General features: G+C 38.2%; 1 protein-coding gene across 2 annotated transcripts in view; it reads right to left on the bottom strand.

Moving 5' to 3' along the window:
* The window catches only part of LOC145223793 (uncharacterized), a 37,406-nt gene extending 23,137 nt beyond the window's left edge, over positions 1-14,269 (bottom strand). For both annotated transcript variants that reach the window (XM_080090181.1, XM_080090182.1), the window contains exons 1-2: positions 14,131-14,269; positions 4,272-4,325 (exon numbers count right to left, since the gene is read on the bottom strand). In XM_080090181.1, coding sequence (XP_079946307.1) covers positions 4,272-4,287 — 16 coding nt within the window. In that variant the 5' untranslated portion in view covers positions 4,288-4,325; positions 14,131-14,269. The remainder of the gene's footprint in view (positions 1-4,271; positions 4,326-14,130) is intronic.
* Between the last annotated feature and the right edge of the window lie 3,900 nt (positions 14,270-18,169).

The raw sequence follows: 18,169 nt of genomic DNA, 5'->3' as shown, positions 1-18,169 counted from the left end.
ACGGATAAACATGCTTTGTTATGTCACGCAGGTGGACTTCCCTGTGTAGTTTATTTAGTAAACAAACAACCCAGCGCAGATAAACAGATGACTGCTGGTACGACCCATCAGTTTTTTTTTTTTTGACTAACGTGTTTTGGTAGTTTTTTTCGAACTGCGCAATCGAGCAATGATTGTTGCTGTATGTTTGTTGAGTAAATAGACGAATTGCTGAAAGTAAAACGCCCACATTTGAATTTATAACTGAAATAATATTTCAGATACAAAACAAATACCGCGCTTTGAACAATTTTGTTTTTGTTCCGCAATAAAAACATGTTCGGCTTATCCGCTAAACCTAAGACGCGGAAAGCATTTAGTGCGGGAAAGATGTTGTTTTGATTTCAAAATAAGAATGCATAGTATACAGTTAGGGATAAGACAAAGGGTTGGTGGTTTAAATTTCAGATAAGGACGATAGGAGAAACATGTTGTTCGCATGTTTGACCAAGAAGAAATGTTTGACATTTGCTTCCCTGGTGGGATCTGTTCATATACTTCTCCTCGGGAATCCTCCAGTAAGAATAACAGTTTCTTTATGAGTTTATTCCTTCAGAACCAAGTCGAGCCATAACATTACCCAACAAACGGTTTTAGTCAAAATGTGTTTTGTACACAATTCCCACCACCTGGCGCCTTACAATACTAAACAGTCCGGAACACAAACGGAAGAAGGAGTACAAATCCACAACACAGTGTCTTCCTCCTAATCTGGAGGTTTATACCGACTCTTACGCAAACTTTTAAGCTGTTTGTTTCTTTACTTACACAATGAGGCGTGGGCCAGGAGCATTTAAACCCAAAACACGGGTGCCTACACCGTCTTATGTAACTCTTACGGATTGTGAGGAAGGATTTTGCTGCCTCCCACCGACTTCCGTAAAAGTCCTTGCAAAAACATTGCCAGGCTGGGATGCAAACTGCAAGCTGCAAGTGCGTAGTGAAGGCGGAAAGTTGGTGACAAGAACGCTTGGAGACAGACAACAGAGAGTAAGAAAATTGATAACTAAAGGAACCGTATACAAGACGTGGGAGGCTCCCAACAAAAGAGAGAGAGTGAGATTTTGCTTCTATAATCCCACACACACATACACCGCAGTGATTTGAACCGCATGGTTGACAAAAAAGTTTGACTGTTATGTCCAGGGTTTTTTAAGGTTTGGTTAGGGTGACCGGTAAGTAGTATTAAGAGACCGCAAGTGTTTCATTTAAATACCAAAAAATAGCCATATTTGCTTAAACGAATTATTTATTAGGCTAATGGCAAATTTTGGGAAACTGCTGGAGAAATTCAAAAACAAAAACACCTTAAAAAAAACACTGGTTATGTCTATTGCTGAACAGTCACTGTTGATGGTGAGATTTTGCTCACAAATGGTGGTTGATTTTGTTGACGTTTTCGTAAAAATTCGCAAAACAAAGGTCTACTCAATTACGACAGTATATAGCCCAATGAACACCTTGGTTTCTACGCGTTTTGCGCCTACACGTTATAAGTCTATGCGTGTTGTTGTCAAATGACCATGCTCCAGATTATACTGCTCTGTAAACTCAACACTTTAGGTAAACGATTTAATTTTCACTTCTTTTTTACATTTGCCTGTTTGATTATATCAAATAAGGCCAACAATGCTCTCGATTTTTATTCGATGTTTTTAATTTCACCAAACTATTAAAAAAAATCATTTCAAAGAAAATTCAGTGTGAAAAGCCACTAAATCTGTCATTTCAAAGAATTTACTTTAAAACACTTATAAGTTGTAAATATAGACCATGAAATACATTTGAATTTCGAGTGTGAGATGACTAAGACATGCGTAAAAATACCATATAACAAGACACACTTGCCCAGTATCGGTCCCTATGCGTCGGAAGTCGGTTATGACGCAACAGTAGGGTGTTTGTTTCGTCATACATCGGAGCGCATATTGGTGCATAGTCAGCAAAATGCGAATTAGGAGATTCGGCAAGGAGGACGCGTCGAGCAAACGGAAGGACAAAAGTTTAACCTCAAACCCAAATGATAGAACTAAAATGCAAATAAGGACGCGATTTATTCCTTGGAGATAAATGGAAGGATTCAAAACATGGCCAAGAATATTTACGACAATGGTTAAGTTATTTTTTGCATGATATCAGGAAATGATCATTGCTGAATAGCACAATCAGAGCGTCTGTGTCATAACAGTGCCATTATGATGTGTGCGCCAGTTTGTCATTGGTTGCACCAAATTCATGCCCTAAATTCAGAAGTAGAAAAATTACAAATATAAACGTGTTTCCGGTATTACCTCAGTGTAAAAACGATTTATTACAAGCAACTGTTTCAATAGCAATTGTGTCAAAATACTGTTTGAATTTGTTTTTGTGAAACACTGTTTCGTGTTTTTATTTCTACTTTCAGGTTTTTAGAGAATACAGCCAAAATAGCAGTATATGTGTTTAAAAGTGCGCCATTCGAGTGGACAAGTTTGTGTTCCGACCTGTGAGGTCAACGTTTGCAGTTTAATATTCTCCCTTACATTGCGTAGTCACACCGTGTTCTGTCATGATTTATGGAAGCCGTCATAAGAAACGCATGTCATCTATTTCGATGATTGAAAGTCTTACCTTGAAGCGAAAAGTTCATTAGAATGGAGTAATGTCACAGTGTCGTCTTATGGCCCCAAACGTTTCGAATCAAATCTATTCGAGAACGAGGTACTTCCGGCGTCGTTTAACACGTCACAATGCTTACACAACTTTTGCATGTTGACCGTATGCATTGTTACGTAACAAAGCGTCGTGGGGAGGTGCTCGAACCTGATTGGCCGGCGCGGGCTGGTTTCGCGAAACAGACTTCGAAAGTTGAGTCTGTTATTTTTCGTGCTATTACAACGTACAACATCCGCCTGTTACGTCATAATCAGTGTTGCTTTGCTGAGTCAAATCTTGGCTATAGTGTTCGTTTTGAAGATTAATTGTTGTTGTCGTTCTAGAAACGTGTTTCAAATGATAAAGCGTTTTGGATAACACCAGAGGCCTCTTGTTAAATCCGATGGATTTTCCACATTTATGTCGTTTAACAAAGGAAGTAATCTTGTGAATAATGAGGTGTTATCCCGATCTTTCTGTTGCGTCATAAGGCAAGCGCACACAATCGCTTTTATGCATATTTCGTTACGGGATTGACTTTGTATTTGTTTTGGAATGACCTAATACATCATCATTACAAACGCATTTTGCAACACAGACCCGAGAACTGTTGACAAAATTATGTGGCAATTTCAAACCTCTAAAAAGTCAATTGGATTCGCATTAGACACGAAATAAAGCAGCTTTGGTATTTTCACAAATTTGAAACCCAATTAAACGCACTAAAGTACAACAAAATGTGTTTCTCTTGCATTTAATAATTACATTATTTTCTTTATTAAAATATTATCCGTTGTGCCAATAGGGCTTTATCGTAAAAAGAACATCTACTTACTTAACGCAATTTAAACAAAGAAAAAAACTGAAAAACTTTAATAACTTTTTTTAAATCAAAAGAGCATCATTGCCAAAAAACACAGCACTGTGTAAAACTTTATAGGACTTTCGACATAACAAACATTTCCAAATCTACACATCTTATCTAATAGCTACAAACCGCATTTAAATTTGGCACAACTTGATCTGATAAAATATCTCTTCGCTGTTTCATTAAACTTACAATAATTATTATCCAACAATGACTCAGAGTATAACCAAACCTAGACCAAACATCTCAAGGTAATTTATCACTAACGCAATAATCCGACTAGTTGCGACAGACTAAATAAAATCTAAATAAGGTAAAAAGGAAATTAGACGCTAAGGAGAATCGCACATTCCTTTGCAGTGACGTAGCGCTTTAGGAAGTTTGGGTTTTGATCCAAAGGGCAAAACAAACACGTGGGCAGTAAAAATTGTTTATTCTCCTGATTTAACCGGGGTGGAATTGTCGTATAATGATAATGTAGCGTGAGAACTTAGTGGGGCATTGAGCTGTTTATGCGGAAGTTTAGTTGTGATAAAGGCACCGGAAAGGTGACGCGGTATTGTAATGAAGCGACTGAAGGTTGAAACAAACAGGGGTGTCAACTACCTATATTTACATTATATCACTCATTTTTGGATGTGCATGAACATGGTCATATAAAAACTCTATTCACTTTTAGCACATAAAAGTTTCTGAATTTTGTTTTGCGTGTTGTACTAAAAATTCTTACCTTCGCTCTGGTTCATTTTGTTGTTTCTGTTTCCTTCTTAGTAAGTGTCCATAACTGCAAACAAAAAAAATATTTTTCCAAAATGTGTCAACACGTTGCCATAAGTTACATTGATCAGAAAATAGGGGGTTAAATGAAGTCTTGTTTGGGAATAATTGCAAACTACACGATTGGTTTCATGCCAATGATTTTCCTCGTGTGAAGCAGGTCCGAATATTATTTTTAGAAATGTACGTGTATGTTCTAACAGGAAACGACGTTGACTTTAAAATAAATATTTAGGGCCCAGTGCAAATTTCCACACGGTTTTGTTCAATCGGTTTCGTGCAAGTCTACTTTAGGACAAAAGTTCGCGTACAAGTTTGACGGTCTTTAGGCTCGTTAGCTTTCAAAACGTGCGCTTTTCAGCGGTCTCCCAGCCAAAGACATGTTTCTAGGGCTTAAGAAACGTGTAAAGAATATAACTGCGACCTTCAACAAACGTGTGGCTAAGTTGGACGCCAAAACGGGCCAGGAGCAACCATCGTGATGTCGTGACGTTTCAAAAAACGTTTGTTTATTTCAATTACGCGTGATAATCACCCGTAATGACCGATTTGCGTGCGGTAGCAAGGCGTTTGGCAACAGTTGGGGTAAAGACAAGATGCTTGGCATTTGGGAAGGCGTTAAGGGTCAAAGAGTCAGAGCCATCGCTTCGCGGTTTCAGAATTCGCGACTGATTGATGCTTTTGTGTTGGCGCTTGTTCGGCGATTAAGATACCATGCGTGCTGATGATGTGGCACATCACAAGTTAAACAGACCTATATAAATGTCACGCGTTCTGGACTTGCATGTTGAGACGATTGGTGCCACGATTATAAATAATTGTGGCCTCGAACGTTGCCAATAAACCGAGCAGTGGAGGGGAGGGGGGATGAAGAGGCAAAGACCCCCCCCCCCACCAAAAAAAGTAAAATAACATTTTTGGTCCCATAACTCGGTGTTTTTGAGCAACTTGTATAAAGTTACAACAAAACTGCCCCCCAAAAAAATTATTAAGGGCCTATCAAAATTTTGCTCCCGTCACGGGCGGTGGGAACAAAGCGCATCTATTTTCAATCAAAAGTCCCTTAATTTGTGCAAAATCGTTTTATTGCATTAAATACAACAGGTTTCCAAAATGAATTATATCATAACAATAACTGGGCGTAGTAAATGGGTCGGAAAAGTGCTTTCTCCGTTTTGACGACTTTTTTCTGTCCCCAAACTTTAACATTATTTCCAGATACACAGACATTAAAAAAAATTTGGACCAAAAATTAATTTCAATTTCCTGATGCACTGTAAACACAGATTACAAACAACAAGCTTGCAACCACATAGAGCAAAATGCAGCTCATCAAGCGCTATAGGAAGCGAAATTCATAAGATGTAGAAGGCATCCAAGTCCGCATGAAACGAATACAAACACTGTTCGATAAAACAGCCGGAAAACAAGACGCACTGGGTTAGTCTGAGGTGAAACAATACGCAGCATTGGAAAATTTCAATGTTAGTCGGAATTGTAATGACTTGTGCTTCTGCATGTTGGTGACAACCGAAAAAAGAATGGCGACCTTTTCAACTCTTAGTAGCGCCTCTCATTAGCAGAACCGTTTGTTTGGCATAATGAGTGGTTCTAGGCTAATGCTTGTTAAACAAAAACATGAACAAGATTTGTTACGCGTGTGCTTGCATATACTACTTATGCAAGATGATATAGCGTTTGAAGACTTAACTTGTGCCAGGCATTTTAAATGTGAAAAAGTGCAAGTTTTGGGTACAAACATCATACAAAAAGAGGATATTTTGGGGGGTATATGTACTGGGGAAAACGTATATTTCAAGTTCTAGTGTTTTCCCACATTTCTGCGTTGTTTGCAAAACTACAAAAATCACGTTTCACAACATGTCCTTGGCAAAAATCCAGAAAAATAGCGGATTTTAGTTTCGGCCGGAGGATTGGTCGATGTTTCGCCAGGACAACTTAGCAAGACTTGGATCTCTTTGTCATCTGTGTACACATTTGCACACTACAAGTTCGTGCCAACTGGCTTCTAAATCAACACCATAGCCGAAACCCTAATTTAGGAAGGTGGGTTATGACCTAGATGGTACTTGATGAGTTGTCAAGCAAAGGAAAACGATCAAGTGTTTCCAAACTCAATCAAACGCCAAAGTCGGAAGACCAGCTCACTTCAATATGAGCTTTGGCAGGTGCTAGGCCAAATACAGCTCGAATCAATACAAGGCCCAGTGACCAAGCATGCAAGCTGTACATCATATCGTGTTGGAGATGTTCCACTTATTATCAAGCATCCTGTAACAAAATGCGGCGTCTCGCTTCTTAGCCGAAGTCAACTGTAGTTCAGGCTTGCTATTTTTTTATTTCTCTGACAATTCAAAGCAGGTTTAACTGGACGGGTTCCTGCTCTCTGGATCGGAAAAAGATGTTGAAATCCCTGTTGCAAAGGTGATAAATGTGTTGCAACTGGTTTGTATGTATTATTTATTTTGAACAACGCCCCGAGAAAACTGGACCAGTCAGTTGACAGAAAGACTGTACTTGGACAATGCGACTTACATTTTGGGAACAATTGCTTTCAAAAAATATTCACAATTGGAGCTCATTGGTGGTAACACAAAGGCCTAAAATCCACATACTCGGTATCTACACACAAGCCTTCCCAAATTTATAGCATAAAACAAGAAATAGCATAAAACAGTACATTCAATGGACGATAAAACCCTTGGTTCAAACAGAATCAGTGAGTTTTAAGTGACGAATAAATATTTCGCCTAAACAGCATCACCAATTCCTCAAAATGCTTGAGAAACGCATACCAATGTAAAAATAGATAACCGCTATTGCAAACGCCGCAAAATAAATGAAAACCTTCAAATGGTAATGTGTTATCGTAATAATGTTGCCTTGTGCTTGTGGCCAGGAAATTTTAGCTTACACATTCATTCTAAAAACTTATTCCTTCAACCAAAATCCCTTGGGGGACTGCAATTCTAACAAAAAACAAGTGTTTGACAGAACCGGTAAAAGAACATTCACAGAAAACAATATCGCGCGCCATGTTGTAGAAACAAAACTATAGTATCAGGATATTTGTAACGACAAATCAGATACGTCAGCGGCAATGACGTCAGAAGTGATGATGAAGGGTGGGGCATCGCGTGTGTAACGTAACAGCAGTGATTGTGACAACCTGTTTTGACGTCATATGATTGACAGTTCTACTTCCTGTCGTGAAAAGATAACAAGAGACCAGAATCAACTAAAATCCGATAAGCGCAAGGAATTTGCTCGAATCAACTTTGGCACTTGTCCATCGGAAATCGTGATAGTTACGGTGTTTGATTCAGAACTCGGAAGCTCATGATATTTGTTTGGGACACGTCATCACTCTCACGCTAACAAGAAAGTGACTGTACGAAACCTGTGTAAGAAAAAAAAACTTTGAATATTTTTTCCAGGTGATGCAGTTAAAAAATATTGCTTGTACACAGAGATGCGATTCAAATTTTTTGTCTGCAGTTCTATCACAAAAGTCATATTTTTCAGCCGGTTCTGTTACAAAAAGTCCATTGACAGTAACCAGTAATGCTAACCGGTTTGCTGATCTCAAAGAAATTCGTGAGACGGTTTTATAGAACCGGTGGGAACCGATTGAATCCCAACTCTGCTTGTACATTGTATTGGTTCCTCCGCTCGCGCAAGGACACATGAAAACGTTTTTCATTAAATTAAAAGTCACATTTATTGTTTATCAATTGTTAAAATGATCCCCCGAAACTAAATTATTTTTAAGCGCAAAATTTCAGATCTAAAACTATGCTTTACGAAACTTGCTACCCACAAAGAAGAAAAGAAGAAAAAAATGATTCAATTTACTGGAACAAATGCTTTGTAACTTATTTTCATTCAAATTTATGAAAATGTGAAAATAAATAAATATTTTGTGTATTTACATCATCTTTACATACGGCTGAAATTTTTGATCAGAATTTGCATCCAAGTCGAACAGCAACATTAATTTAAAAAAACACACATTCAAAACGCATTGCAGCGCCCCAGTGATTCAATGCAAATCTGTAAACAGATTGAGGTGAGAGTGAGAGAAACGAAGAGAAAGAGCGGGAGGAGCAGAGAGGGGCATAGGGGTGAAGTAAACAGGAAGAGGACACCAACAACAAAACGTGCATTGCGTGTGCGATCGGCTTGTTGACAATTCAGCGTAATAAGTAATAAATAGTCGGAAGTAGAAGTCAACGTCAACTCATGGACACGTAGTTGATGCCTCTTCTGTTGTTTGTGGTGGTTGCAAACGGTTCTTGATTGCAGGAGGAAGTATAAAAATCAATAAGGAGTTGTTCCTACAGTTCTTTTCCGGGTTATAAGGATAATACGTGAAATAAACAATGATTGAAAAACACGGCTAGTTTTTTTACAGAACGCTAATAGTGTGCCAGAAGTTGGGGCCTGAATTTGAAAGTACAACCTAACTCTTACTTTTTTCAATCACAACCCGAATGTTGCTGAATTTGCTGCACAAATGAGCCCGAATCCCGTTTTATGCAAACTCAAACTCGAAACCGACCCGAAATGTCCGGCCCGGCTTACAACTCTTTGGTGCATGCATACCACAGAGTTATCTTTTGTCTTTGGTAGACGAAATACAAGGAATGCAAATCGTTTTTCGACACATATTTAGATTATTTTCGATAAAATGATAAACAAATAAATCTTTTTTGAAAAACTGAGACAATAGATTGTTTGCGGTAAAATGTAAATCTAACGTAACTCCCAATACAAACAAAACAGACATTAAGTTACAGCACGACGTCGTTTGTTTAATCTTATTAATTAAAATTTACACAACTGTTGGTAACGAGTAATTATTTGGGGTTTAAAATATTTTTATGTAGTAGAAAAATAGAATTGTTTCTCAATTGAAGAAAAGAAATTCTTAAATCCTTGCAAACAGAAAAAGGTTGAACCATCTTCAGTAGGTTAAGATGTCTGTATACCTACATCTTGCACATCGAGACGGAAACCGGTTCGATCTTAATGCTGTCGTTTCCCGATGTGCAAGGGAAAGTGACGTCAAAGCCTTGTTCTTTATCATGTCTTACCTCTACATTGGACTTTTTAAATCATCCTGCTCTTAAATAAGTGAAATTATTCTGCAAAATACCTTTGATAAGCGTTATATCCCCATCATGATTTCAGTATTATATTCATATCTGTCAAAAATGGGTCGACAGTACTTGGGAAAACCCACATTTACGTGTATCCAGTAGCTTTGAACAGGGTCAAACATATAAATTTAGATCAAAGGGCAACAAGAAAGAGCCTGTGGTCTTAAAGTTGAAATGACAGATCAGAGTTTTGATCTTATTCGGTCGCACGCAAGACCTCCAGTTTCCCAGATGCGAATCTTTCAAGCGCTTGGAGTACGGATCCACAGGCGGTTCAACGCCGCTTCTGACAGCAAAATGACATACAACTAAGCGCCCCGCTTGTGCCATTGCGTGACTTATGCTCGTCAACCGTAATGAATGATAGGTCAAAAAAAGGAGTTCCTTTGCTATTCACGTATTTAAAACAAGATAAATAAAAGAATTTTGAAAAGCAATGATTAGTGTACCAAGACTTGAGTAATTGCAGCAAGCAATAGATCCAAACAGTTAAATACTAGACCAATAATTAATTCAATCCTTTTCAAGTGGTAATACGTGCTATTAAGACGACAATACAGAACATCTAATCTTGTTCAAAAGTTGCACGCTTAAGGGTTCCTTCGTCTAAGGGTAAACACAACGCAAACAAAGTCAAGACAAGGACTAAAACAAATACGAGTAAAATTAGCACTTCATCGCCATCAAGTGCTGACTATGAGCACAACGCATTTTGTTTGTTTTCAGGTCCTCAGGAATACATATAATTCGGTGACTTGATCAATGTGAGTTTTTCAAAGGTTGTGGTTTTTTATGTAGGGATTCTACGAAAACGAAAAACAACAACAAAGATCTTGACATTATGACAGAGTTAATGTCAAAGTTTGTTTTCCGTCAGAACGGTGCAAGGACCTTTTCAAGGTAAGACGTTTCGAAACGCCGAAGTTTTAAACACATGAATAATAGATAAGAATTGACGCGACGCAAGGACCGCGGAGGACTAATTTAGCTTTCAGTGCGGAAGGCTAAATGAAGTTCACCTCCTTTTTAACCTTTTATGTCTGTTGTAATCTTAGCATGGCGGAGATGAAAATAATGAAATGAAAACCAAACGAACCCCAAAGTACCTTATTTTGAGCATTTAATGTGGGATTTTGACTTGGTTGGTATGAAAAGAAATACAGAGGCCATAAAAAAATCTGACATGCTTTGTTCTAAAACCAGACCATTTATTAACACGTCTCCATGGGACTTATGAACAGATCTTGTGTTTAGATTAATACGTTGCTGAAATCGTTCATTTTTCTGATAATTTCAACTAGAGTAAACCTCGGTTAAAGCGGATTCGGTTAACCTGGATCTTGGCCTTATTCGGACAAAACTTGAAGTACAAACGATTTGTAATGTGTTAAGGCTTTAACTAATCGGCATCGGTTAATTCGATCTTTGCCTAATCCGGACACTTTTTGGGTCCAAATGGGTCCCGAATAACCGAGGTTTACTGTACTACTTGACTGAAACATCCAACGCAATGCAAATTTGTTACAACGCCATGACCGTATGTTATTAGTTTCTTTATTTTAACCGATAAATATATGGATCAAATGAAAAAAAGGTCACCCTAAACATAGCCTATTAATGTGAAAATTGAACAAAACAGCTTAAAGCTGCCTGTCGCTTAATCACCATCGAGCGCAAATGCAAACAAACAAAGACAAGCAAGCATAAGGCCACGACACAAACAAACCAAAGCACGAAGTCATTTGTTGGTTTTAAGGGCTGTGCCGAGACTGGCGCGCGAAAACCGGTTTCAACCGGTTTCATCCGGTTGCTTTAGCCATAACAAGCGGCAGGAATTGTTTCGCCGCATCCAGGCCGACACACTCAGAGATAGCCAAACAAACTTTGCTGGATAAACAAGGCGAGCTTAGTTAAAGTTTAATTTTTCGTTCGACGGTGGTTTGTGTAAAATGGCTCGACGTCGTAAAGTTATAAAACTTGGCCTTTGCAACGGCTCGTCTAAAGCCGTGCAGATTATTTGATAATTGTTTTACACGGACGACTTTTTCAAAGGGCAATTTTTGAACAGTTTCTGTTTGTAAAGAATTTACAACTCAACAAGTTATTTACAACTCAATAAACAAACACTTTTTTGCCCAAATGTAGAACTGCGTGTGCTAACACCCTACCAACAGCTTTGTTAAGCTTAACGGAGCAAACTTTACAAGAGTTTGAACAATATACGACAGTTTTGATTCCCAGATGAGGTACATTAAGTTTATGTCGTGTCTGTCTTTATGTAGATGCATTTCACAGAAAAATTCGTTTACAGATAAAAAAAACATACTTTTAATTCAGGCAGAGATGCTGAGATAAAGACTTTTTTATCAACTTTGCAAACAATGGTGCAACACGCTCCATGCGGTAACATGACAACCCACACCAAGGTTCCAAGGTACTCGTATTCGAAGAAGGTTCCAGCTAAAAACACACCAATTCCACATTAACCAATCTCCCGGCTTGTGCTCCCACAACATAAGCCTCCTATTCGCCGGCTCCTTATCTCAACAGCTCGCAAGGGGGAGCGTGCGAACGCAGAGACCTGTTTATGGAGCTTATCTGTTTCCACGAATCCTGCGACCGCCCGCTTTTGCTGATGTTGCACTTTGAGCTCGGGCAACATCAACAAATTCGCCTGCGTCTCGTCAGAAACCGGTCAACACCTGACAACCTCTCCCTTCGATAGAGCGATGCATATACTATGCAGACTTTAGGACGAACGGGCGGAAAAAGGGCGTCCTCATCTGAAGGAGATTACATCATACGGCAGTTATTTAGGTTGGAGTAAATGTTTTCAGAATTTTATAATTAAAGCACCTTTAAACCATCTTGAACACTCGTTCGCTCACAGAATTGGTAGAAATTCCGGAACCAAAACAAAACCTGCCAAATGACTAAAACCTGCCAAATGAATTTTGCCACACGTATCTCCGAAAGAAAAAAAGAAAGAAGAATGGTCAATGGTGAATTTGTGCACAATTCATTTAACAACTAACGAAGGCCTAGTTGAAGATGATTTTGTTCCCAGAAGATCAAGGTAGTAAGCATTTTACATCTTCTGTTTGCGTTTCCAAACAAACTACGATATCAATAAAGATGAAAAGATAAATAAACCTCCTGAAATCTTCTCTCTATACCTTTTTGCTATGATGTGACACACCTTTCAATGCAAGCAGAAACACAAGGGTACCTATACCCGCATAATTACAATTTCTTGTATGCACGTGTGAACATTTTAGCCAATTAACAAGCACAAGTAAGAAATTGAATCACGTGTATAGCGCTGTGATACTGTTTACGGTCGTAGACCTGTCAACCACTCACTTCGCATTACACGACAAAGCAACAGCAGCAAAACACTAAGCGTTGAAGCACATTTTTTAAACGGTAAATGCATTCAAGAGCCTTAAAAACTTTAAACAACAAAAATGCAACAGTAGACTATAAACTTCTTTATAAAGGTACCATGTTTGGTTATGTAACTTAAAACATTTTTTCGGGGTATAGCCTAAGGGGGAAATGTATAGAGATAAAATTTTTGGAAAAGTATAGCGTAATAAATCATTTATTAAACAATTTAAAGTAAAAATGATGACTCGCAACTTAGGTCGAGTAACAGGATTTTTTTGACACTTTGGATTACAGTTCCAACTCGGCAAGTAATCTGCCTGAACGACCTCAAAAGAAGTGGAGTATATACGACTTAAGGCACAGTTAAATCAGAAGGTTAATGATAGGATTTTTCTCCCCACGAAACACAGCAGACAAATAGAACACGTGGGGGAATACGACTCGAATGTTTTTCACATTTACTGTACAAACTTTGAAGGGAAGATATTGGAAAGAGGGTGATTTAAAAATTAATCGTTTGAACACTTTACAATCCATGCTGAAAACTTGTGAAAAATGAAGAATAAATAATAAACCCATTAAACGTGCCTGTTGTGTGGAAACTTTTTGTCTCAACTACATTGAAATATAAATAAAAATCGATTAAGTTGAAAGGATAAGTTGGAAAATGCATTGTATTTAAAAGCGTTTCTCCTTGGATTACTTCACGGTATTGAAGTTTTTAATTTCAAGTAAAACCGACTTGTTCGTGTAATTTAACGATCACCTTACTATGATGAATTACACTGTCTAAAACATTCAGCATGTAGTGGTTACGAAATCTTGTTGGTCAAAAGTTAACCCGTTAAGTTGAACACATTCTATTTCAGACGTTTCAAAACGATCTATGTTGTCATTTCAATTGAAGGTGCCAAATAAGCTTGAACTATGCTCCAGTTTGCCGAAACACAACCGTTTTTGATCCACTTTTCAAGTTCGTGTGTAGTGTAAATGTTCCTAAGCCTGTTTAAATTACGTTGCATAACAAGAACGACCTAGTTTTTACAACGCACCAGAACGAAGAGGAACTAAAGCGACCTGCTAATGTATCTACGCTACGTTTAGTAGTGCATAGGATTCACAAACATATTCCTAAATTAAAAATCAAAAGCTATACTGCCTATTCAGGCTACATGAAGGTACGATAGACATAACAATCACGAACGAACGTAGAGAATATAACAAGCACGTGGCTCTTACCTTTCGATGCTGGTATACTTGTCTTTCCAGGTACGTGCGACGATGACACACCAGACTCTGCGAGAAGGTAGTTTGCCGGGCGACAACAATCGATAAATGCAAACAACGAATCGTCGGCGGTCTGACTCTCCTGAGGTAAAGTGTGTGCATGAACATTTAGTGCGTGTGTGTCGAAGTGTGTGTGTGTGCTTTTAACAACAATAAAAAAATTCCGCACACCCGAGAGCTGCGATATACTGAGGCAGACCGGAGGGGGCTATAACCTGTGTACATGGCACAAAATAAACAAGACCACAATTCCCCGGACCGGACAAGGCGCCCTGCGAAAGAAGGACCCGATAAGAGCGATACACAGGTGCGGGGTTTACACTAGGACGACTGCGTTCAATTTTGTTCTTTTTTGTTTTGACCATGAAACCTTTTTAGCATAAATTTGTTTGTTTTTTCACAAAATGACGAAAATACACTGCCAATAATGAAAGAAACGCTGATTAAAAGTTGGATGTTGAATGTATTATTTTAGTCGACACAAACGAAAAGTTGAATGCAATAATTAGGCACAGGAAGTAAAAAATATATATAATGTTTGTTTATTATTGCCGGTGACCAAATGCTTGCTTTATTACCGGGTACTTAATACATTACTGCAAAGTAACAAACCACGAGGATTTTGTGTTTACTTAAGCGGACTATGTTGTGTCACAACGCCCACCGAATGTCGCCTTTTTACAGAAAATTGAGGATTATTTTAGAGTCGGGTCATTGACAATAAACCCCACAATACAAATAATAATTGTAGTAAAAAAATGTTATAAGTGTTATATAAAGAAACTAAGTAGTATCTAAACTGGGAGTGCATTAGTACCCCCAGCCGTCTAAATTCCGGCCCCTGACGATGGGGGAACTGTTTTGTCGGCGGGGCAGCTACAAGCACAAACAACTTCGCATGGCGCGCTCGTGCAAAAGTAAACAGGGAGTAGGGAAAGAGAGAAAACTTGAGGCGCCTGTTTTCAAACATCCTCGATAACAGAACGGTGTTGCCATGAAAACAAAATGATTGCCCTACTGATATGGCTTTTATTGGGTCGAAGAGAACCCGTTTAAAAGTTGTGTCTTAAATCGTTTGACAACTGACGTTGGGTAACATCGGCTCTGAATAATCGAAAACGTTTTGTAGTAATGTTATAGGTTGCTGATGGACATGAAGTATTGTAAACTGTGCACAAAATGTGTCTTAGCTTGTGCTTTCAACTCCGTTCGCGTTGTGGGAGGTTTGCCAACCAACAAATCGTTTAATGCAGGGGTTCTCAACCTTTTTACGATCTCGTACCACTTGGATGCTCTGTATTGCCACGCGTACCACTTCTTACATCAAAACTTATTTAATCGAATCATATCTTGTTCAGAAGAATAACATTGGCCCACTGAAATAACACTAAAGCACCACAACTAAACCTAATGAGATTTTTGTTTTTGTTTACTGTCAATCAATTGGTCGAACAAAACATAAAGTTGTGGTTTGATGTGTTTGTGAGTAAAACGAAAGCTACTCGCGTACCACCTGAAAAACCTTCGCGTACCACAGGTTGGGGACCCCTGGTTTAATGGCTTCCTGTTGTATAAACATCCATTACAGATATAATGTAACCAACAAGCTATAATTCTAAACACAACAACGTAAAACAGTGGTATGGGTTTGCTGCTATAAATGGTGATCTTCTTTGAAGACTGGGGAAATTGCGGAACAATTGACGCCGAGATCCCACAAGTCCGACTAACTTACAACTCTAGTGAGACTTTAAAGAGCAGAAGGCAAAAAGGAAAATACTACTTAGTGTAACAAACATAGAATTGGGTGAAAATTCTAGGGTAAATTCTAGGGTTAGAGAAAAACACTGATCACTTATACGCCAAGATTCTGCTACAGTAGACTTTCAGTGCATGGACGTACGGGTGAAGACAGTATAGAGATCAACCCAGGAAAAACACTAAAGTTTAGAAATACGTTCGATGTGAGATATTTTAAACCGTATTTTAAATCAACAAAGGGAGTGTTTACCTTATGTGATTTGCAAAATTGCACTTACACAAAGGAACTCGTTTTGATCGAGTAAATAACTGGAGACATAAAAACGATGTTGTTGTGAAACATTCGTTGCACGTAAATTATACAATGCATTATCAATTATACATTCAAACATTAAAAATTCGACGGGCGTTAAGTTCACGTGTAAGCCATCCACCGTGCGTTTTGGTTTGACTCGAATCGGACAAATTTTCATGCAAAACAGGCAAAAATGCTTCTAATATTGCTTTGATTATATTCGTTTCCTTGTTGTAAATTGTTGGGTAAAGTTCATAAAAAACGTTTGTCTTAAAGTGGGCCAGAGAGATTCAATCGTATTTATTTGGAGAATTATAGTTAATAATGCAGCAAATAAGATCCCGCTCTTTACTGTCATCTAGCGTTTGCTTCAAGCCGATTTATATAAGTCGATGTTTTTTTCGGGGTGTTTGCTTTTGTGCGTAGTAACCAGTATTTGTGAGTCAAACCAGAATTTGTGTTATTTCGTTACTTATGATACAATAAATGAACATTAGATAGCAATTGAGACACTTAAACATGCTTCATAATTTTACAGTTTAACTGCAGCACCGCCTGAATACAAAAAAAATGTGAAAAGACAGGCCCTTGGCCTTCCCGTCACAACTGCCTCGCTGTGGGAAAGTCTGCTTTGGGGCTTGTAAGCCATGCGGCCCTTGCACGTGATTATTACAATTGTCCGGCCCGCTGTAAAAAAAAGGTTTGGTGAGTCCTGGTTTAGCACACAAACGTCCAAGCTAAAGGGTGATCACAAACTAAAAGAAAAAACTACAAATAATCTACAGTGGAATTTTCACTATATTTGAATCACAAAACGAGGAAATTTACAACTTATTTGCACAACTACTTTAAAATTAATTATTCCGACATAAGGTCTAGAAGTGCCCGTGAGAACATTTTGGTATTTTTTAATGTCAGTTTGCTTTTGACAAAAAAAGGATGTCATATCATACAAAAAGGAGAAGTTGTAATTCCTTTTTGCACATTGCGCTTCCATGGATTGACCAATGACCACCAATGGATTGACCGCCATGTCCAGCTCCACAAATATTTAGCAGCACACTCGTTTCATTGCGGAACACAAACACTCGCCAGTTTAAAACATTGCTTTAGCTATAATTTAATAAGATGAAAAAGAAAAAAAAAGCTCAGAGTTATAATAAAGGCTCTTTGTCAACTATAGCGTTTACCAAAATACAGACTATAATTGACACGTACATTACATATAACAGTGGTTCTCAAAGTATGGGTCGCGACCCAAACATGGGTCGCGCAGGGTCAAAAAACGGGTCCCGCTATGGTGATTCAGTTCTGCCAAAACCAACTTTTTTATTTCATTTTGAAAGTATTTTTAATTCTCCACCATAACTGAATTGTGGCTTCATCTCAGTAACCTGGAGTATTATTGCATCATAAGTGGTTTTCTGAAAGTTTTGATGGCAGTCAGCTACAGAACAGCGGTAGCTAACTACAGCCTCACTCGACTACGTTGCTCAATAAGATGAACCAACTAATCATTACAGATTAGAGATTACAACATACAACAATAGCCTTCCAATTTTACTATTACGCATGTGACGATTGTGACGTCATAACGCGCGGAATAATAGGACAAGTTAATCATGTGAAACTGAACATGGAGATGTAACAGTTAGCATTCAAGAATGAGCAAGTATTCGTACAAGAAAAAATAAATTTATTGATGTTTGAGTCTTGGGTCGTGAGATGTTCATAAAACTCAAATTTGGGTCGCGCTCAAAAAAGTTTGAGAACCACTGACATATAAGTTACTGTTTTCAGTAAATAAAGTAGAAGTCCTCGGATGCACAGATATTTGTACAAATTTGGGCAGCACAGATTTTGTTTTTCAATCCTCCACAACTTTGTACTTAGCTTCCACAAACACACTAATCTTCTTTCCTGCATCATCTTTCT

The sequence above is a fragment of the Phallusia mammillata genome, chromosome 4 (assembly GCF_965637545.1).
Source record: "Phallusia mammillata chromosome 4, kaPhaMamm4.hap1.1, whole genome shotgun sequence".
Lineage (NCBI taxonomy): Eukaryota > Metazoa > Chordata > Ascidiacea > Phlebobranchia > Ascidiidae > Phallusia > Phallusia mammillata.
This window is presented reverse-complemented; position numbering and strand designations above follow the sequence as displayed.